At 39.2% G+C, this 23,928-nt stretch overlaps 1 protein-coding gene across 4 annotated transcripts in view; it reads right to left on the reverse strand.

Moving 5' to 3' along the window:
• Positions 1-23,630, reverse strand: part of TFCP2 (transcription factor CP2) — a 66,851-nt gene extending 43,221 nt beyond the window's left edge. For all 4 annotated transcript variants that reach the window (XR_007517206.1, XM_049883146.1, XM_049883145.1 and 1 more), the window contains exon 1: positions 22,815-23,630. Coding sequence is in view for 3 of the 4 variants with exons in the window: in XM_049883146.1 (XP_049739103.1) it covers positions 22,815-22,936 (122 nt within the window). In the remaining variant the exon portion in view is untranslated. The remainder of the gene's footprint in view (positions 1-22,814) is intronic.
• Between the last annotated feature and the right edge of the window lie 298 nt (positions 23,631-23,928).

Genomic DNA, 23,928 nt, shown 5'->3' on the forward strand with positions numbered 1-23,928 from the left:
TGTTGGTTTGTGGGTCATCTTTCATATGAATTAGAGGAGGGGAAGAAAAACAAAAAAAAATAAGTAAAGAAAAAAATCTATGAACATTCTGACAAAAAGACAAAAAAAGCTACCCAATAATAGATTATGTGGTAGACATTTTATTAGGCAATATTTCAGACATAATAAAGGTAAAAAATTATAACAAATACCAGTGTGCACTACAACCAGCTTAAGAAAGAGAACATTTAACAGCTGAAGCCCTCTGTATTCTCCCTTAATTACATCCTCCTCCAATACCCAGAATCAACAGTATCCTGAATTTGCAGTTAATCATTTTATGCAATTTATATTTTTACAGAAGTATCATCTTTAAAAAGAAGTAGTATATAAACTCTGTAGCAAAGGAGGAATCTCATCTGAATACGTTATTCATAATAAGAGACTCAGAATGAAGTGAAAGGAAAGGAACAATCAGTAACAACCAACCAATTCTAAGACAGAGATGAAGGGAAAAAAGGATGAATAGGTGATAACTGAAGGGAGAAAAAAATGAAGGAAAATGTATTGAAAACAAGATGCACAGTAAAAAAGAAAAATTCATTCTTGATGAAGAGAAGCCAGCTGCCTCAGAAACAGCTATACTTCTTGCCTTTTAAACAAAATGGAGATGGTGAGTTCAGTTCACTCACTCAACAAATAAGCATGGACTACTTATTAGGCAGTCTTCTAGCACTAGGGATATAGCAGAGAACAGAGTTGTTTGTTCTAGTTGAGGAGAGAGGCAAACAAATGAATAACACATCAGATGGTAACAAAGGATTTGTAGAAAAAATAAGAAAGCAGAATAGAGAAGGCAGGGAGTGCTGGTGAGGGAAAGGAGGTGCTTGCTATTTTATGTGCAGATTGTTAGAGAAGGCTTCTCTGATAGGTGACATTTGAGCAGAAACCTGAATGAAGTAGGGAATCTAGAAGAATGTTCCAGGGAGAGTAACAGTAAAGGCCTTGTACAGTATCTGAGGAACTATAAGAGGGCCTGATGTGCCTGGGGAAGAGCAAGCCAGGGACAAGAGTAAATATGGTCAGGATGGTTGGAGAGGCTTTTATTGAAAGTGAGGTGGGAAACCATTGGAGAGTTTTCAAGAGAAAAGCAATGTGATCTGATCTGCATTTTAAATAGAATGATCATATAATTATATCATTCAAAACAGGACACTTCAGTGAGTGAAGGAGGGTGCTACTAGTAGTTACACTAGAACAACAGGCATCAACAAGACCTTAATTTTAAAAGGGGTCTATGTGGGAGCCAGTTGAAGGGGCTTCCCTCTGCTGTAATCTGGGACAATCTGACCAAAATAAATAGTGATAGTAATAGATTATAATTTTTTAAGTAAAGAACCTATGAGTCTATATTGATAGCAATAAGAACGGGAAGTTCTTTATTACAGTAGAAAACCAATTAACAAATATAGAAGGATGGAATTAGAAAAATCATCATTTGACAACCATCATAAAAATACCTGATTCAAGCAAAATCATTAAGAAAGGCTAAAACAGGTGGATGAAAGTTTGAGGAGTAACAGGATATTTGCATAGTCTCCAAGTATCTTTCCACAAGATACTTACTCACCACAAAGAGCAAAACAATAGCTTTACTGTGGATAACACTGACACACACCACCTTAACTAAATGGTCAAAGTTAATGTTTCCGGTAATGGGACCAATCAATGGCATGTGTGTCCTAATATGATACACAGAGAAAAACTCAGCCTCACTTTGTAGGTATTACTGCCTAAAGTGTATAACCTGAAATCTAATCATGAAGAAACATCAGACAAACCAAAATTGCATAATATTCTACAAAATAACTGACCTGTATAATATTGACTAAATTGTCAAAATACAAAGATTCAGGAACTGTTCCAGATTAATGGAAACAAAAGACACATGACCAATGCAATGAATTTTTTTTTTTTGCTATAAAGGACATTATTGGAACAACTAGCAAAATCTGAAAAGGTTAATAGGTTATAGTACAATACCAGTGTTGACTTTGATCATTGTGCTGTGGTTTTATAAGAGAATGTCTTGTTTTTAAGAAATACACACTGAAATGGAAAGGAAGAACCCAGAAAAGTAAAGCATTATTGAGAAGAACAAAGTAGGAGGCCTCACACTACTTGATCTGTGAACCTATTATACAGCCACAGTAGTCAAAATAGCCCGGTACTGGTATGAGTTGGAATTGACTCAATGGCAACAGGTTGGGTTTTTTGTTTGTTTTTTGGTATAAGGACAGATACAAAGACCAGTGTAACAGAATTGAGAACCCAGGTGTAAAACCATCCACCTATGGACAACTGATCTTCGACAGAGGGCCAAAGTCCATTAAATGAGGAAAAGACAGTCTCTTCAACAAATGGAGCTGGCAAAACTGGATATCAGTCTGTAGAAAAATGAAACAGGACCCATACCTCACACCATACACAAAAACTAATTCAAAATGGATCAAAGACCTAAATATATAACCTAAAACTGTAAAGATCACATAGGAAAAAACAGGGACAACACTAGCCACCCTAATATATGGCATAAACAGAATACCAAAAATAACTAAATATGCACACACACAGTAGAAGATAAACTAGATACATGGGACCTCCTAAAAATTAAACACATATGCTCAAAAAAGACTTCTCCAAAAGCGTAAAAGGAGAACCTACAGATTGGGAAAAAAATTTCAGCTACGACGTACCCCACAAGGGTCTAATCTCTAAGAATTTATGGAAAACTTTAACACCTCAACAAAAAAAAGGACAAACAATCCAATTTAAAAAAGGGCAAAGGATATGAACAGACACTTCACCAAAAAAAAGACATTCAGGCAGCTAACACACATATAAAGAAATGCTCACGATCATTAGCAATTAGAGAGATGTAAATTAAAACTGCAATGAGATAACACCTCACCCTGGTATTACTGGCACTAATAAAAAAAAAAAAAGAAAATTACAAATGTTGGCAAGCTTGTAGGAAGATTGGAACTCTTACACACTGTTGGTGGGAATGTAAAATGGTACAACCCCTATGAAAAATGGTATGGCACCTCCTCAAAAAGAAATGGAAATACCATATGTTTGAGAGCAATCCCACTCTGAGGTATATATCCTTAAGAAATAAGAGCCATGACACAAATAGACATAAGCACACCCATGTTCACTGCAACATTATTTACAATAGCATAAAGATGAAAACTACCTAAGTGCCTATCCACAGACGAATGGATTAACAAACTGGTAGATACACACAATGGAATACTAAGTAAAGATAAAGAATGACAAATCCACGAAACATCTCACATGGTTGAATTTGGAGGACATTATGCTGAGTGAAATAAGTCAATCACAAAAGGACAAATATTATATGAGACCACTATTATAAAGCAACAACAAAAGGTTTATGTACATGGAAAAAAGAAAAAAAAATTTTTTTTTGATAGTTACCAGGGATGAGAGGGGAGGGAGGGAAAATTACCAGATAGTGGACACAGGTTAATACAGGTGAAGGGAAAGGTAGCACACAATATGGGAGACGTCAGCACAACATGACCAAGGCAAGAGAGGGTACTGAGAGGAATGCAAGAAAAAAGGGAAACTATGAGTTGGAACCAACTTGACAGCACCTAACAACAATGCAGTACAGACAATCCTGCAACAATAGTTATTAACAAATAATAATTTATGAACGGATACATAGGTAGACAGATTATGCCAAGGGGTGTGGGTGGGTGTAAAGGGAGCATACCCACCAGCAAATACAGGTTTGGTGGTAGTTATTTCTATATACTGTAGGTGCTCCTCGTATATTAATGTAGACAATAAAGCACACAAGGGTCACAGTCAGGGAAACCTCTTAGACATAACCAAACACTTCACGAGATGAAGTTCCTAGGCTCGAAGCCAAAGGACATCTACATCAATTGGCACAACATAGTTCGCAGAGATAATGTTCTGTATCCTACTTTGGTGAGTAGTGTCTGGGGTCTCAAAAGCTTGCAATGGATAAAACTATTGGTCTCTTCCCATCTGGAGTGAAGGAGAGCGAAGAAAACCAAAGACTCAAGCGAGCAATTTGTCCAAAGGGCTAATGGACCACATGATCCCGAGCTACACGACCAGAAGATGCCAAAAGAACTATATGGCACCCAGCTACCACTACTGACTGCTCTGACTGGGATCACAACAGAGGCTCCTAGATGAAAAATGTGCAACAAAAAACCAACTTCACAAAAAGACCAGAATTACTGGTTTGACAGAGAATGGAGACACCCCCAAGACTATGGCCCTAAGACACCCTTTTGACCTGGAACTGAAGCCATTCCTGGAGGCCACCTTCTAGCCAAACAATAGATAAGCACATAAACAATAACGCCTGAGAGGAACTTACTCCTTAGAACAATCAATTACACACCATCAAAGGGCAGTATCTGCCCAAAAGCAAAGATCGATAGGCAGGAAGGGGTAGAAAATCAGGATGAAAGGAGACAAGGAACCTAGGGCAGAAACGAGGAGAGTGCTGACACACTGTGGGGAATGAAACCAAGGCCATAAAACACTTTATGCACAAACTATCGAGTGGGAATCTAATTTGCTCTGTAAACTTTCACCTAATGTACAATTAAGAAAAGAAATACACACTGGGGTATTTAGGGGCTAAGAGGCATTACAACTGTAACTTACTCTTATACGGTTCAGGAAAATATAATTCTGCGTGTATGAAGAGAGAGAGAAGGACAAAACAACTGTAGTAAAATGGTAATCTGGGCAGAGGGTATTCACAAATTCTTTGTACCATTCATACGCATCTTCTGTAAAAACAAAAAACCAGTGAACAAAAACCAGACAGGCACAAAGGCTTCTGTGTGGAGATGGGAGAGGGTGTTGAGTGCCGAGCTGGAAACAGGCTGGACCAATTAAAAGGCTATTGTAATTATCTAATGAAGAGGTTACAATGGCCCAAAGCAGGAAGGTAGCAGTGAAAGGGGTAAGCAATAGTCGAATTTCAGAGATATTTTGAAAGTAGTGCCAACAGGATTGAACATGGACTGTGAAAGAAAGGAGTCAAGGATGTTGCCCAGGTTTTTTGACCTATGCAACTGAAAAAAAATGAGTTATCGTTTACTGACATGGGAAGACAGTGGAAGGAGCAAGATTTTTTTAGGGGGTAGAGATGCTAGAGCAATAGTAAACACCATCCCTTGCCCTCTCTCTAAAAGTCTTAAAAGCAAAAGAAAGAAGTAATTATCGTACACCATAGCAAAAGTGGTACAGTGGAGCACAGAACAGTGAGGATTCTTCCCTTGCACTCAGAAACACACATAATTTGGGAACCTAAAAAAGGAAAATAATTATTTCTAACATGACTAGAAATCAAATTAAATGATATTCTTGTTCTATTACTTAAATATTTACCGAAGACCTAATAGGCGCTAGACTCTGGGGATATGAGGAGAATGATAAGCACACCGTTCTTGCCCTTGGTGAGTTTACAGTCTAGTGGGGGGGAGATATACAAGTGACACAGACAACTGAAACACAGGTAGGGGCGTATTAGCCTAATCTAGGGCACTGGCATCTGAGGCTTCTCAGGGAGCCTCTGGAGCCGCATTTCTGCTATAGGCATCCTCTAAGCCCAATATCCAACTTACAAACAGCAGGTACACATTTCAATGTCCTGTTGCTGAAACATCACCTCTGCCCAGGATGGCTGAAGCTCCAAAACCTACAGGCGGGTAGTGGAAGCTGTCAGATAGGACAATGGTTCTTGAGGAAGAGTGCGAGAGAAGACCCGCTGGCATACAGGAAGAAAGTATTAGAAACACACACATACATTCCCGGAGTCCTACCTCAAGGCTGTAATTAAATAGGGGACCGGACACCCATATATATATATATTAAAACACAGGGAATTCCAGTGTTTTAAAAACCCTAAAACATAGCGTATGTTTTAGTATGTTAGAACGTAATTCATAGGTAAGATGGATTCTCAACCTGTCAGTTACACTGAATCCTACCCACAAGTATGTGGTCCTCCCAACAGGCATTTTATAAAGCCCTATAAGAACCACACAGCTATCTCCAGGAAGGATCAAAAATGAGTTACAAGAACAGTTTAATGTTTTAGCATTTCATTGCTAAGCAGTAGATGTCAAATAACGGAGAAAATATTTTAAATTCAGACTAAAAGTCCTATGAGAAAGGAGAAAAAAAAATTTTTTGAGATTTTTGAAAATATAAAGGGTAACCCTTTTACCTATGAATCTTAGAATTTATCCTTAGAAAACTTTTTTTTAATAAATAAGCTAACATATCCATGTAAGCATTATAAACACGTGTGCTGTATACGCATAGAACTTTTCTGGGGATTTCCAATTAACCATGGCAGACTACCATACCTATCTCTCCTGAAACCCCACTAAAAAAACAGTAAAGAATAAAATATCAGCAGATGAAAGTAACAAATTTTAGAAGACGGAAGCCAGCAATTTCATTCGTAGGCATATTGCCCTAGATATTACTGCAGGCAGTTGTAAGCCTTTAGTGGATTACAAAATCAATTTTGTGGGTTGGACCCAGTATCTTTTTTTTTAATGAAATAGAATAAAATATGAAAGTGCACTGCATGTAGTAAGGGTAAGTATCATTTCATGTAACTCTTATTTCAGAGATACTGGATCTCAATATAAAATGTATTTTTTGTGAATCATCATACAAAAAGTTTGAAAGTCACTGAACCTAGAGAAAGTCTTGTACATGTGCACACAGAACACTGACAAAAATGTTTATAGCAGTACTATTCTTAAAGCCAGCAAAAATCTAGAAACAACAAAAATACTGATTAATAATAAAATGGACAAATAAGTTGTGGCATGCCCAAAAAATAAAATTCTATACAGTTATGAAAATAAGTGAACTACAGCTCTATGTATCAACAACGTTGTTGCTGTTAGGCAAAAAAAAAAAAATCAAAGAAAAAGGAATATGCAGAAGAATACATACAGTAATATTCCATTTACATAATATTCAAAAACAGGTAAACAATATATTGTTTAGTGATTCATACAGATGTAATAGAACTACAAAGGAAACAGTAACACAAATTCAGGAAAGTAATTACCTCCCAGGAAAGTGGCTGAGTGAGTTTCAACAGTATTAGTAATGTTCTATTTCTTAACATGGATGGTGAGTACACCGGTGCATAGTATTTATTTTTATTCTTTAAACTGTACAAATATGTTACATACATACTTATATGCATGATGTGTTTCATAATAACAAAAATAAAGTTAAAAAAAAAGTGGAGGAAAAAGAGTTAACTGACTTAAAAGAGGGATGCTATAACCTCAGGTGCCTGCAAAAAGTCATACTGACAACAGGCAGCCCGACTTTCCAACGGAGCCCCAGAGAGGCTCAGCACTTGAGGGGAGCAGGGGAACCTGAGCCTGAGAAGAAGACTGGCTGGAAGTCTCTCTAACTCTGTGCTACCAAGAGGCTCTCTAATCCAGGCAGGAGAAAAAAAAAAAATTCTCTGGAGAAAACAAACTGGGGGCCTTAGGAATACCAGGCACAAAGTGAGCGTGAAACACAAAGCTGTAAAAAAAAGAGAGGTAGAAAAAGGGAAGTTTAATTCAAAAACTGCATCCGAACTGTGGAACCCCAAGCCTTCTTCTCTAAGCTTACTCCCAGAATGCCAGAAGACTAGGCATACCTCCCCCGAAGCAGGAGACCTGAAGGGTCTTCTCTTGAGAACTAAAAGGCCTCAAGGAAAAAAAAACCCAAAAACCTCTATATACTAACACATTGGAGTCCTCCAACAAAAAAAGTTGTCTCAGTGTCCCGTTCTGTACAGTAAAATCCTCCCACCACATCCTATTCTCGTTCACTTCTAATCAGCCTTTTAGTAAGACATGACTGATAAATACAGGCCATTGGTGGTTTACTGGTAGAATTCTCGTCTTCTATGCAGAGACCCTGGTTCGATAGCTGACCATACAACTCACGTGTGGCCTGTGTGATGCTACGAAACTAAATAAGTTTTGATAGTGCTTCCAGACTAAAATGGACTAGGAAGAAAGGCGTGGTGAGCTACTTCTGAAAAATCAGCCAGTGAAAACCGTATGGGTCACAACAGTCTAATCCACAACTGAATGGCAATGGCGCAGGACCGTGCAGCATTTCTACTGCACATGGGATCACCATGAGTCAGGGGCTGACTCGATGGCAACCAAGAACAACAACAGTTCTTTTTTTTTTTTAACTGTAAGAATACAGGTAACACAACAACTCTTAAATAAGGACAGACAGCTAAAGATTGCTGGACATTTCAGGAAAGCTTCCAACATGAAAGAAAAAGACCAAAACAAAAAACAGAAAAAAAGGAACTAGGAGTAACAATGAAGACAGAAGAAAATATTCTTTAAAAAAAAAAAAAAATAATAATTAAAATTATCAGAGAAATAAGAGAACATAAGGCTTATTTTATTCATAAAATAAGAACACGATGTGGAAAAAACGGTCCAAGAATGCTAGCAAAATAAATTTATTTGAAGGATTAGAAAATAAAATCAAGGAAATCTGCCAGAAAGTAGAATAAAAGACAAGCAGTAGACAACAGAATAAAAACAATATTCAGAGGCTCAATCCAAGAATTCCACCACTGAAGGAACAGGAGTTGCAGAAGGGGAGCAGAGAGAAAAATAAAAACATCTACAAAAAAATCCTACAAGCCAACCTCATACTTAATGGTGAGAAACGAGATGCTTTCCCCCCAAGAACAGGAAAAAGCAAGGATGTCCCCTCTCACTCCCACTCAACATCATACTAGAAGACCTAGCTAACGCAATACGACAAGAAAAGAAAAAGTAGACAGATAGGGAAAGAAGGGATAAAACTGCCTTATGAGTCGAAATCGACTCGACGGCAGTGGGCAGTGGGTTTGTTTGCAGATGACATGATTTTCTCAATAGAAAATTCCAAAGAAACAACCAAAAAACACCCAGAACTAATAAGCAATTGCAGCAAGGTTACAGGATGCAGGGTCAATATACAAAAGTCACCTGCTTTCCTATATACCAGCAATGGACAATAGGAATTTGAAATTAAAAAAAAAAAAAAATTCCAGATATACCAGCACCTTCAAAAAATGAAGTAATTAGGTATAAATCTAGTAAAACATGTACAAGTTATGTATAAGGAAAACTACAAAAATGTGATGAAAGAACTCAAAAAAGACCTAAATAAATGGAGAGATATTTCATGTTTATGGATAGGAAGACTCAACATTATTTAAAATACCAGTTCTTCCCAATTAAATCTACAGATTCAACACAATCTCAATCAAAATCCTGGAAAATTATTTTGTGGACATCAACAAACTGAATCTAAAGTTTATATGGAAAGGCAAAAGACCTAGAATAGCTAACACAGTATTGAAGAAGGACAAAGTCGGAGGACTGACACTTCCCAACATCAAGGCTTACTCTGAAGCTACAATAATCAAGACAGTGAGGTACTGGTGAAAGAACAGACAAACAGATCAATGGAACAGAACAGAGAGCCCAGAAATTGACCCACACAAATACACTCAACTGCTCACTGACAAAGGAGCAAAGACAATTCACTGGAAAAAGGATCATACTTTTCAGCAAATGGTGCTAGAACAACTGGACATCCACATGCAAAAAGTAAATCTAGCAGTAATCTAACTCCTTTCACAAAAAACTAACCGAAAATGGATTATAAACATACACAAAAACTATAAAATTTCTAGACGATAACATAAGAGAAAATGTAGGTGACCTTGGGTTTGGTGATGAGTTTTTGGATACAACACTAAAAGCACAATCTAAAGAAAAAAATTGTAAATTGGACTTCATTAAAATTAAAAACTTCAGCTCTGAAAGAGATACTGTTATTAAGAAAATGAAGAGATAATACTCTGAAACACGTAGCTGATAAAAGATTTGTATCAAAATATACAAACCCTACTGCCAAACCCACCACCAATGAGTCAATTCCAACTCATAGCGATCCTATGGGACAGAATAAAACTGCCCTACAGGATTTCCAAGGCTGTAAATCTTTACGGAAGCAGACTGCCACAATTTTCTCTCACAGAGTAGCTGGGGGGTTCGAACTCCCGACATTTCGGTTAGCAGCTGAGCACTTTAACCACTACGCCACCAGAGCTCCTTCAAAATATACAAAGAACTCTTAAAACTCAAGAATAAGAAATCATTGACATGTCATGGGGTTGTTAACCAATGTCATAGAATAACGTGTGTACTGTTTCATGAGAAACTAGTTTGTTCTGTAAACCTTCATCTAAAGTACAATAAAAAAAAAATACTCCACAAGAGGTTGTACAACATGATGAACATAATCAATGTCACTAAATTAGTACATGTAAAAACTGCTGAACTGGCAAACTTTTTATTATATGTATAATTTTTTTAACCACAATAAAATTTTATTTAAAAAAAAAATCAGACAACCTAATTTAAGAACGGGCAACAGATCTGAACAGATGCCCCACCAAAGGAGATAAACAAATGGCAAATAAGCATATGAAAAGGTGCTCAACATTACATAATTAGAGAACTGTAAATTTAAAAAATGAGATAACCACTATACACTTAGAACGGTGAAAAAAACAAACCAAAAACTGACAATACCAAATGCTGGTGAGGATCTGGAACAACAGGAATACTCCTTCATTGTTGGTTGGGAATGCAAAATAGTACAGCTACTTTGGAAGATAGATTGGTAATTTTTTAAAAAGCTAAACATAGTCTGACCATGTGATCCGGCATTCACACTCCTACGTATTTACCCAGATGAGCTGAAAACTATGACCACACAAAAACTGCACACAAATAGGACAGAGTAGAACTGCCCTATAGAGTTTCCAAGGAGCGCCTGGTGGATTCAAACTGCAGCCTTAGCTCTTAGCCACTACACCACCACAGTTTCTACACAAATGTTTATAGCAGCTTTATTCATAACCGGAAAAAACTGGCAGCAACCCAGATGTCCTTCAAAAGGTGAATGGATAAACAACCAGTGGAACATCCATACAATGGAATATTATTCAACAATAAAAAGAAAAGACATGGGGGGCCATTATATGCTGACTGAGTAGTTAAAGAAGCCAGTCTGAAAAGGCTACATGCTGTATGATTCCAACTACATGACTGTGGTGAAATGAGTTCCTTTATGTGATCTTTTGCTTTGATTCTTTGGAGAAATAGCTTGAGAGATTCTTCCCCTAAGCCCTGGGAGTTACCTTTGCCCTAGTTTTCTACCCCACAAGGTCTGTTACTTTTGTCCAGGTTGACTAACATTTCCTGGGTGTCGGTCACCTAGTGCCGCTATAACAGAAATACCACAAGTGCATGGCTTTAACAAAGAAGAGATTTATACTCTCACAGTCTAAGAAGCTAGAAGTCTGAATTCAGGGTGCCAGCTCCAGGGGAAGGCTTTCTGTCTGTGGGCTCTGGGGGAAGGTCCTTATTATGAATCTTATCCGGTGGAGGATCTTCTCAGCGCAGGGATCCCACAGATGCACTATTCTCCTGGCTCCTGTGTCTCCATGCTTGCTTCTCTCTTTTACATCTCAAAAGAGATTGACTTAAAACACAATCTCATCTTGTAGATTGAGTCCCGCCTCAATGACATAACTGCTGTTAATCCCACCTCATTAAAATCATAAAGGGAGGGTTTATAACACATATGAAAATCATATCAGATCACAAAATGTTGGACAATCACACAATACTGGGAATCACAGCCAAGCCAAGTTGACACATGTTTTGGGGGGACACAATTCAATCCGTAACACTGGGTAAACTGCAGACAACTTGGTTTTAATATTTTTTGTCTGGTCCTGGGCTGCAGCCTGCCCTGTGATTGGTATGTACCTTACAGGGATCAGGCAACAGGCTACGCAAATGAAGTGTCTGTAGCCTGTCGTGCAAATGACGTGTCTGTGGCCTACCAAGAGGGGACAGGGGATTGCTCAGTTTGTGACCTTGGTGGGAGGACCATGCCCTGAAATTGATGAGGAATTTGTATATATAAGTAGCCAACCCCACAGAGGTTTTTGAGCTAAAAGAACAGAGGAAAGAAGAGAGAAGAGGAAATCAGAGAGAGGACGCAAGGAACCTCCTAAATGAGCTGTTACACGGTCAAGAGCTGGAACACTGAAGATGGCAACAGGCTTGGAAGGGGTCTATCAGCAGAGCTGGTGGCGATATGCCCAGAAGGGGTCTAGCAGCAGAGTGGGTGGTGACAGGCCTGGAAGTAGCCCAGCAGAATAGGTGGCAACAGGCCTGGAAGGGGCCCAGTGGCACAGCCAGTGACAACAGACATCGCAAGAGGAGCCTGTCCTGAGGGGGCCAAAAAGAGCCTGTCCTCGGAGGGCCAGGGTGGAGCCCACCATCAGGAGGCCGAAAGGAGGCCTGCCAAGTCAAGAGGAGCTGAGAGAAACGTCCTGCATTGAAAAAGAAACTTTGCCTACATGTTTCCTGACCCTGTTCCTGAGTTGTAGCCTATTCCTTAACAAACCACTTAACTGTTAAGTATGGTCTGTGAGTTCTGTGTGGCCATTGCAATGGGTTATCAAACCCAAAGAGAAGTACAGAGAGTGCCCTGGGAGGGACAGCTGGTGTGAGAAATGGTAAAAAGATTGGAGAATGGAATACCTCCACCTCACAGGGATCAACCCTGGGCTGATCTTGATTCACATCTCCCCCCTCCAAATTAGACAGGTTATGACAATATTAGCACTATTATTCCCACCGTTTCACAATGACATTCTGAAAAAGGCAAAATATAGAGACAGTAAAAATATCAGTGGTTGCCAAGAGAAGGGGAAGGGTCGTGGGGAGGGATGAATATTTCGAATACGGGGAATTTTTAGGCCAATGAAACTATTCTGTATGATGCTGTAATGGTAGATACATGATATCTGGCTTCGTGAAAATCCATATGAGTGCACAACACAAAGTGTGAACCCTAATGTAAGTGATCGAATTTAGTTAACAATAATATACCAATACTGGTTCATCAATTGTAACAAATGTATCACAGGAATACAAGAGGTTAATAAAAGGAGAAATAGTGTACAGGGCGAGAGTATATGGAAAGTGTGCACTCTGCTACAACTTTTCCGTAAACCTAAAACTGCTCTAAAAATAAAGTCCCTTAAAAAAAAAAAGACATACAGGAGAGGTAAATACAACTGGACTAAACCAAAAGCAAAGAAGTTTCCTGAATAAACTGAATGCTTCAAAGGCCAGCGTAGCAGGGGCAGGGGTTTGGGGACCATGCTTTCAGGGGACATCTTAGTCAGTTGGTATAACAAAATCTATTGAGAAAACATTCTGCAACCCACTTTGGAGAGTGGTGTCTACAGTCTTAAACGTTAGCAAGCAGCCATCTAAGATGCATCAATTGGTCTCAACCCACTGGGAGCAAGGAATTATGAGCCCAAGAGACAGAAAGGACCACAGAAACCAAAGACTACATCAGCCTGAAACCGGAATAACTAGATGGTGCCCAGCCACAACTGCTGACTGCCCTGAGGGAGCAGGAAAGCTGTAGGATGCAGACCCCAAATTCTCATAAAAAGACCAGACTTAATGGTCTGAGACTAGAAAGACCCCAGAGGTCATGGTCCCCAGACCTTGTTAGCCCAAGACCGGAACCATTCCCAAAGCCAACTCTTCAAACAAGGATTGGACTGGACTATGGGATGCAAAATGATGCTGGTGAAGAATGAGCTTCTCGGATCAAGTAGACACATGAGGCTATGGTGACATCTCCTGTCTACAGGGGAGACGAGAGGGCAGAGAATTGACACAAGGAGATACAGTGAAGGGAAGGAGTGTGCTGTCTCATTAGGGGGAGAGCAATTAAGAGTGTACAGCAAGGTGTATATAAATTTTGTATGAGAGACTGACATGATTTGTAAACTTTTATTTAAAGTACAATAAAATTAATTAAAAAAAAAAACAACTATGGAGAGAGGCATGGAAGAAAGTGAAAGATAAATGTGAGAACTTATCTCAAAGGGACTGACCTCGTCTTAGGGGTATGGCGGTGGGGAAAGGGGAAGATAGGCCTTTAAAATAAAAATAAAGTCTATTAATTAAGCTTCTCAAAGGCATCATTAGAAAAATATTTTCAACCTAGAATTCTGAATTCTATGTTCAATCGAATTATAAATCAATTAAGATGGTAGAATAAAGACATTTCCAAATCTACCATGCACCTTTTGGTAGGAAATTACTCAAAGAAGAGCTCCATCCAAACAAGTGAGTAAATCAAGAACAACATGGGGACCCAGGGGATGAGATCCAACACAGGAAAATGACAAAGAGAAGTTCCAGGATGACAGCTCTATAAGGAGTCTAAAAAGCAGCCAGCACAAACAGAACTTAGGAGGGAGGTGTCCAGAGGAGAAAAAAGGGAATTGATAGATCATCTGTTTTATCATTTGGAAAATAATGACTGCAACAGGTCTGATGGAGCATTTAGAAAACTAGCAATGAGAAAAAACTAAGCACATAAAAATCTAGACAGCAATTAACCCCAGTGAAAATTGCTTTGTGAGAAATGTGACTGGAATTTTGGGCTCTGGAACTAATTTCTACACAAACACAGTAATAAGAACAGTGACTACTGATTCCACCAAAATTTGTAATATAATTTACAGGGACAGGATAAGGGGGAGGGGGGAGTTCAAGTATCATAACAGAAAGTCAGTAGATAGTATCTACAAAGGACAAATCAGTAAATAGCTGTACAAATACATTACCTACAAATAGAAGAGTCCGTTGCCTCTCAGGGAAAAGGGGAAGGGTTTTGGTTAAAAACTTGAGTACTGTTTGACTTTTTTCTATGAGTCAGAATCAACTCTACGGCAATGGGTTTTTGGTCTTATACACATGGATTATTTTGACTTAAAATATTTTTTTAACAGCAACTAGAAAGATTAGATAGAAACCTTAGGAAGTAGTGAGTTTATGTTAATGGGGGAGAACAACTCAGAAAAGAGGATGAAAATGGCTGTACAACTCAAAGAATGTAATCAACGTCACTGAAATGTACATACAGAAATTTGACTGGTGTTTGTTTTTGCTGTATATTCTCAACAATAAAATATAATAAATTATTTTTTTTTAAAAGAAAATTCCTAGGAGTATCTCAGTCAATATAAAAACCTCTGTCAGTAATAATTCTCTGGCGAGTAGGATTAGAGGTTTAGATGAGAAAACGTTTACAAAACTTTACTTTTCATTTTAATTAACTTAATGTTTTATTATGTGTAAATTTTTAAAAAAAAACTGATTCTAAAACCTATTTGCATGAAAATGTTCCTATATCAATACTAAAGTAGAAAATAAGAAATAAATGTCCAAAAAATAGAGAAAAATGACCAGGTAAATTATATATCACAATATGGAATAATACACAGCTTTTACAAATAACAATTATGAAGATGACAAAGAAACATGAAGTTTATATCAGTTAAATAAAATGCAATATAAAACCATCTTCACTGAAGTAGTAACTATGTAAAATTATGTCCACTTATAAACAATGACAGAAAGGAAAAACAAATCTAATTGATATTCCCTTGCTCAAAATTCTTCAATGGCTCCCCACTATATTCAGATGAAATATAAGCTCTTTGGCATGGCACATATGGCTCTTCTTGATCTGCCCCTCACCTCCACCAACTGGTTCAGCTTAGTCTCTTTATACGCACTGTACCACCTGCATTTCCCACTCCAACAATAAGAAACCACACTTTCTAAAAAGCTCCAGGATCTGGCTCACAGTGTTTCCTTGGCTTGGACTATCCACCTGGCAAACTCCTCCTCCAGTAAGACTTTCATATGTGAAACTGCCCCTGAGTTCTCTACATAGATTGGCGTAATCATTCCTCTGATCTCCGTAGATACTTTATACATTAAAAAAAAAAAAAAAAAGCTGCTGTTGAGTTGACCCCATGAGTGTCAAAGAACTGTGTTCCACAGCATTTTCAATGCCTGGTTTTTCAGTAGATTGCCAGGCCTTTCTTCCTAGGGACCTCTGTGTGGACTCAAACCTCCAATCTTTCAGTTAGCAGCCAAGCACATTATTGGTTTGCACCATCCAGGGACTATTAAGAGCTAATAAACATCACAAAAATAAAGTGAACCCAAAACCACAATGAGATAACACCCCACCTCTATCAGAATGGCAATGATCAAAAAAACAGAAAACAATTGGTATTGGTGAGGTTGTGGAGAAACTGGAACCCTCATGATCCATTGCTGGTAGAAATGTAAAATGGTACAGCCACTGTGGAGAACAGTTAGGCAGGTCCTCAAAAAGTTGAACACAGAACTACTATATGACCCAGCAATACCAATCCTAGGTATATAAATAGAAGAAGTGAAGGCAAGAACGCAAACAGAAACCTGTACACCAGTGTTCACTGCAGCACTTTTCACAATAGCCAAAAGGTGGAAACAACCTAAATATTTATCAACAGAATAATGGATAAACACAATGGGCTACTACTCAGCTATAAAGAGAAATGAAGCCCTGATGCGTACCACAACATGGGTGAACTTTGAAAACGTTATGCTGAGCAAAGTCAGTCAGTCGCAAAAGGACCAATACTGCATGATCTGTTATATGAAATAAGCAAATATATAGAAACAAAAGATTATTAGTGGTTACAAGGGGTGGGAAAGAGGGGGAAAGGGTGAGTTTTTGCTTAGGAAACACTGAGTTTATGTAAATGGTGGTAGAATGATGTGGAAAAGTATTTTGAGAATGGCTGCACAACTTGAATCGTGTACTCAATGTCACTGAATTGTACCTGCAGAAACTGCTGAGTTGGCATATGTTTAGTTAGTATATTTTCACCACAATAAAAATTAAAAAAGAGAGCCACACATTATGCTCTGTTAATAGAAGTATAAAACAGCTATGAAATAATCTTGCCCACTGCCAAAAAAAAAAAAATTGAATCTGACTCTGATCTGCTCTAGAGCCAGCTACAATTTAGAACAAATACACAGGACAGAGGAACATGTTAAATGACACCATAGGAATGCAATGAACACAATCCAGAAACTGTGTAAAACAACTGAGGATATGTGAACATTGACTGTATGTTCGTTATTGAGGAATTATTTTCTTTTTTTTAAGGATGAATAGCATTGTAGCCTAGTATCTGAAAAGAGAAAAAGTTCTCATATACAGAAATATTTACTGATGAAACTTTATGATGTCTAGAATTTGTTTCAAAATAACCTGGGAAAGGGACAGAATGTATAGGCGTTACAGATAAAACAAGACTGTCCACATAGGGATAATTGCTGAAGTTAGATGACAGGTACATCAGATTCATTACACAATTTTTTCTACTTTTATACATGTTTGAGAATTTCCGTTAAAAACTTTAAGAAAAAAAAAACTCCGTTACTTTTTTTTTAATAACAGCTCAACTGAGATGTAAGTCACATACCATACAATTCACCCATTTAAAGTGTATAATATTAGTATATTCACAGAGCTATGAATACTAAATCAATTTTTAGAACATCTTTATCATCCCAAAAAGAAACTCCATACCCATTTGTAGTCACTCATCATTTCCTCCGCACCCCACCCAGCCCCAGGTAACCACTTTTTCTCTCTGTCTCTATAGTCTATAGTCTATTCTGGACATTTCATATAGATGGATTAATATTAATATGGATTAATATTAATATGGATTAATATTAATATGGATTAATATTAATATGGATTAATATGATATTTTTTGTGACTAGCTTCTTTCACTTAGCAAACTGTTTTCAAGGAACCTCCTTTATTATTACTATAAAGTTTGTGTGATGTATAAAAATGTAAAGAAAAAAATAAAAAGACTGTTAAAGGACCATTTATGAAAAGAACATTATTGAATACAGTGCCAGATCAGGAATCAAAAACAGAAACACAGTTAAGACGAATCTTTATAAAATATAAATAAATAGATCTGAAGACAAAACCATTATCAGATGCAACGGAAAATAACAGAAGTAGGGTAAAGCAAATATACTGGGTAAAATATTTTACAAAATTGATTGTCAAAGAGAATATTTTTCCCTAAGGAAGGTGCAGGAAGACTTTGATTGGCATTTTGAATTAGCTGACGAAGATTATTGGTGGAGGATAGTAAGCAAAGACCACTGGTCTTATTAAAAGGAACAACAGGAACAGCAAAAAATCATTGCCTTTGTGAATAAAAATTTCTCCAGTCGGTATTTTCCAAAATGTGGTCCCAGGACTACCTGTACCAAAATCATCTAGAGAACTTGTTTAAAAAATCAGATTTCTGGTCTGTGCCTCAGACAATCACTAAAGATGAGGTTCTGGTAAATGTATTTCTAATAACTACTCCAGGTAATTCCTCTGAATACTTAAGTTTAAGAATCAAAGTCTAATTAACACAAATGCAGAAAATTAAATGTGTGTTAGAGTCCAGAGAACAGCAAGAGCAAAAGGCAGGAAAAAGAGGAAGGTCAAGCAAAGAGAAAAAATACTTAAAATTTTGACACATTTGTGTTCTCAAGAAAACAAAGTAACATTTTTTAAAAACTGTCACGAAAGGGTCTAATCTCTAATATATATAGAAAGCTTCAACAGCTCAACAACAAAAAGACAAAAAATCCTATTTAAAAAAATGGGCAAAGGACACAAACAGGCACTTCACCAAACAGTACATTAAGGTGGCCAACAAATGTGTGAAAATACGTGAAAAGATGCTCATGCTCATTAGCCATTAGCCAAAACCAAACTCATTGCCACAGAGTCGATTCCCACTCATAGTGACCCTGTAGTGACAGGGTAGAACTGTCCCATAGTGTTTCCAAGACTGTAAATCTCTGCAGAAACAGACGGTGACACAGTTCTCCCACAGAGTGGCTGGCTGGTGGGTTTGAACTGCAACATTTTGGTCAGCAGCCGAGTGCTTAACCACTGTGCTACCAGGGCTCCTCACTAGCCAGAGAGATGCAAATCAAAATTACAATGCGATACCATCCTACTCCTGTAAAAATGGCAATGATCAAGCAGAAGACAACAAATGCTGGCGAGGTTATGGGAAACGAACTCTTATACGTTGCTAGTAGGATTGTAAAATGGTACAACCACTATGGAAAATGGTATAGTGCTTCCTCAAAAAGCTAGAAATAGAAATACTTTATGATCCAGCAATTCCAATCCTATGTATATATCCAAGAGATATAACAGCAGTGACAGAGACAGACATATGCACATCTATGTTCAATGCGACATTATTCACAACAGCAAAAAGATGGAAACAACCTAAGTGGATGAATGGATAAACAAATTGTGGTACATACATACAATGAAATACTACGCAACTATAAAGAATGGGGAGTCTGTGAAACATAACATGGATGAATCTGGAGGACATGTTGAGTGAAATAAGTCAATCATAAAAGGACAAATACTGTATGGTCCCACTATTACAAAGAGTCAATAGATATACACACAGAGAGCAATGTTCTTTCATGGTTACTAGGGATGGGAGGAAGGGCGAAATGACTTTCTAGATAGTAAAAAACCCCAGTGCCATCGAGTCGATTTGTAAATACTTGTTATTTTTGGTGATAGGAAAGGCAATACCAAATGCAGTGAAATCAGCACGACCTGACCAAGGTAAATAAAGGCCCTAAGAAGTACATGAAACAAAGGGACAATTCCAGTAAATGCTTTAACATATACAATTTTACAACAACAGTAACAACAGCCAAAAAATGTGTGGCTACCTAGGTAGATATACATGCATACATGTCTATAGGAAGGCATACACAAGTAAATGCACATGCGTGTACAGGTGTATCTGTAGGCATATGTATGTACACATTTGTGTGTGCTGCATATATATCCATACATATAACAAAGAACATAGGAGGCACAGTTAAGGATGCTTCTTAGACATATCCAAACAACTCTCAGATTGGTTTACTGGGTTAAAGGCTTAGGACCATAGTCTCAGGCAACAACCTATTTCATAAAGATAATGTTCCACATTCTAGTTTGCTGAGTAGTGCAGCGTCTGGGGGCTTAAAGGCTTGGGTGTGGCCATCTAAGATACAACTATTAGTCTCTACTTGTATGGATCAAAAGAGAACGAAGGAAATTAAAGGCTCAAAGAAGAAACCAGTCCACAGCACTAACAGCCCACACGAACCACGGAGTCTTCTAACCTGAAACCAGAAGAGCTAGATTATGCCTGGCTACTACTAATGTTCTGATCAGGGACACAAGAGAAAATCCTGGATAGAATGGGAGAAAAATGCAGAATAAAATTCATATTCCTAAAAAGGCCAGACCTACTAGACCAATAGGAAACCCTGGTGGTGTAGTGATTAAGCGCAAACCAAAAGGTCAGCAGTTCAAATCCACCAGACGCTCCATGGGGCAGTTCTACTCTGTCCTATAGGGTCACTATGAGTCGGAATCGACTTGATAGCAATGGGTGGTGGTGGTACTGGACCGACAGAGACTAGATGAACCCCCAAGAATATCACCCTAAATACCCTTTGAACTTGGAAGGTCACCTTTCAGCCAAATAATAGATTGGCTTATAAAATATGTAATATCACCCATCAGTAATATGCTCCCTTAAGCAATGAATTATGAGACCAAATGGTCAACATTTACCCAATAGCAAACATGAAAAGGCAAGGTGGGGAAGGGAAGCTAGATTAACGAAAACAGAACAAATGGAATGGAAATAATGAGAATGCTCACACACTGTGGAAACTGTAACCAATGACACTGAACAATCTGTATAAAAATTGATAAACGGGAATCTAATTTGCTGTGTAGACTTTCACCTAATACACAATAAAATACCTGGAATGAAAAAAAAAACTATTGTGGATTTGATGTTGGAAAAAAAATTCTCCCGTGTGTAAACGTGCAAGTCATTGTATGAATACCTCTGAGGACCACAGAGGGTATGAGGTATGAAAGCACTCTTAAATGTAAGGTCACATGGCAGTGTACATGGTAGTAGTGCACTACATAGTAGAGGCACAGCAGTACTACATAGTAGTGCACACAGTAGATGCACAAATGTTTGTTAAAAATATTAACTATTTTCTATAACAAGTACAGTTATAGTTCATCATTTCCATTCTAAACTGATAACCCGGACAAAACCAAACTTTTTCCTGTGGTAATCTTTGCATGAACAACAGCATAAACTGTCAAACATTATGTCAGGTACTGACATGCAAAGCTCAAGGACAGGCAAAACTAAAGTTAAATTTCTCATGACTTTAAACATTGCATGACAGAACTCAAATTTCCCTGAAAAAAAAATCACTAAAATAGTTACACATTATTCTAACTATAAGCAATGATTCTTGAAGATGCTGAAGTATTAAGTTCAAACTCATAATTTACTTCAGTAAGGAAAGCGACTTTACTTCTCAAAAGATCTAGTGGAATGCAAAATTTGTCCACTTTCCCCATAAGACGCATCTTTCCCTATAAACTCATAAACCCAATGAAAGTGTGAAGTTCTAAGATCTATTTTTGACTCATTTATTTAGATTACATTCCATCTAACTCTAAGATGGAAACCCTGGTGGCATAGTGGTTAAGAGCTACAGCTGCTAACCATAAAAATCGGCGGTTCGAATCCACCAGGCGCTCCTTGGAAACCCTATGGGGCAGTTCTACTCCGTCCTATAGGGTCACATGAGTTGGAATCGACTCAAGGGCAACGGATTTGGTTTTTGTTTGGTAACACTAAGATGTGGCTGTTTCAACATTTCCAGGTGTGATTCTTGCACATATGTAAATGAAACATACTATAGTGGGGAATGAGGTGGCCAATGCATGTAAACATGTTATATGGGAAGTATTGCTGCTTTCAAAGGAGATTTTTATTTACCATCAACATATGACTTGATACATGAAGGTCTAAAAACATCTAAAAGCTCTTTTTGCCACCTTTTCATTGCACAGCTTCTGTTTCAAGAGTCAGAAACCCTGTTGTTGTGTGCCAAGATGATTCTGACTCAGTGCAACCCAATGTGACAGAGGAGAACTGCCCCACTGGGTTTCCTAGGCTGTAGTCTTTACCAGGGAAGATCACCAGGTCTTTTCTCCGGCGGGGCTGCTGGTGGGTTTGAACCACCGACCTTTCGGTTAGTAGAGGAGCACTTAAGCACTGCACCACCAGGGCTCCTTTCAGAAACCCTAGAATTAACTAAAAGCCTTAAAGCAGTCCAGGGCTAAGATACAGATGTGCGGACTTCTTCACCAAGGTCTCACATTTACTTCCAACAGTCAACCAATATTCATTATTAAGCCCCAACTCCCAAAACATGCCTCATGTTCTACGGGGTCCCACCTTTGTACAAGTCCAGACGAACCTATCCACACCTACACATACATCATTAGTCTCCAAGTCTCCCACACTGGCACAACAGCCTCTCAACGTTCATCCGGTTGCTAATTAAGAGTCATTCTTCCTTCTTCCACTGACTCGGCAGTCTTGACATTCCTACAATCTCTTGTTCCATTTCTACCACACACTCACTATCCAAAGCAACAAAAGAAACAAGTCCCTTTCTCCAACCACAGACACCTTCATTAACTCCATACACCTCCCACCCCCACCCCCTTATTCTCTATGCTTCCTTTGTTATTCCGTAGGTACAGGGCCTGGGAAAAATCTCACTCACCTCATGCTATAGGCACCAGCACCCAGTTCCTGGCCGATCCCGGAAAGACTAGCATCAAAGTCCTGCACCAGCCCGGATTCAATCACTTCATCCGCCAGAGGCAGCTTCAGAGCCCAGGCCATCCCGGCTCCTTCCTTGCCCCAGGAGACACCGTTGCTTGTACAAAGGCGCGGAGCGTGATTCTACCCAACAGGGGAAGACTGTAGAGAACTCCAAACCAAGATCTCCCAAGCAGTGCCCACCAGCCACCCCCAAGCCCCACAGGCACTCCTCGCACAACTAATCTCCCGAACCCTTGACTCCTCCTCGCTCTTAGCTGCCCCGGCTTCCGAAACCCTCCCGACCAGCTCTCTGGAGCGCGAGGCCCCCTCTGCTCAACTACTCCCGACTGGCCAGGGGCAGCCCTCGACTCCCGCACTCCCACTCCTTGGACTGCCCTCTTTGAGCTCGTGGTGGTCACTCGCTGGTTTCCAGACAGGCCAACAGCACCGACTGGCAGTCAGTCTGGCGCTCCCACGCCGCTTTCGCACCTTTTCCCCCGCCCACTACTACGAGCAGCCCCCTCCCTCTCGGGACCCACTCTCCTTTCCCCTCCAGGCCTCGCTTCCGGTCAGTCCCAATATCACTTCCGGTCACCCCTTCTAAACAGTACGGCCCTTAGAATCAAATCCAGGTTTCCTTAGAGCCGGCTCCCCACCCTCTGCAGCGCCCCACTGTCTCGAAACATGGAAGGGGAAAGTCCAAGCACCAGCTTGAAACCCAGACTCGCCAGGCCCCTCCACCGCCCCGGCGCCAACCAATCATGGCGCCCTCTTCCTTCGCCGACCCGGCGAACATGACGTGACCCTATCGCTCACCAATGAAGAAGAGATTTTGTCGGCCTCCGGAGTGTTGATAGGCTAGCCACGCCACGGCTTCCGCCCCTGGAGGCAGGACTGGTCGTTCTCGAGGGGGAACCGGTGCATGTTCAGCGTGTCGCGGTTTAAACGTCCCTCTGTCCTCTTGTGTGGCTATTTGAGTTCTTGGCATCCGCTGCGTACCTACTCGCCGCTCTAAGGCCCTAGGGCAGTCTTACTGAACCCGCTCCCACCTCTGGCGGGCTCTTGGCGGTTTC

This window comes from Elephas maximus, chromosome 4, assembly GCF_024166365.1.
Source record: "Elephas maximus indicus isolate mEleMax1 chromosome 4, mEleMax1 primary haplotype, whole genome shotgun sequence".
Lineage (NCBI taxonomy): Eukaryota > Metazoa > Chordata > Mammalia > Proboscidea > Elephantidae > Elephas > Elephas maximus.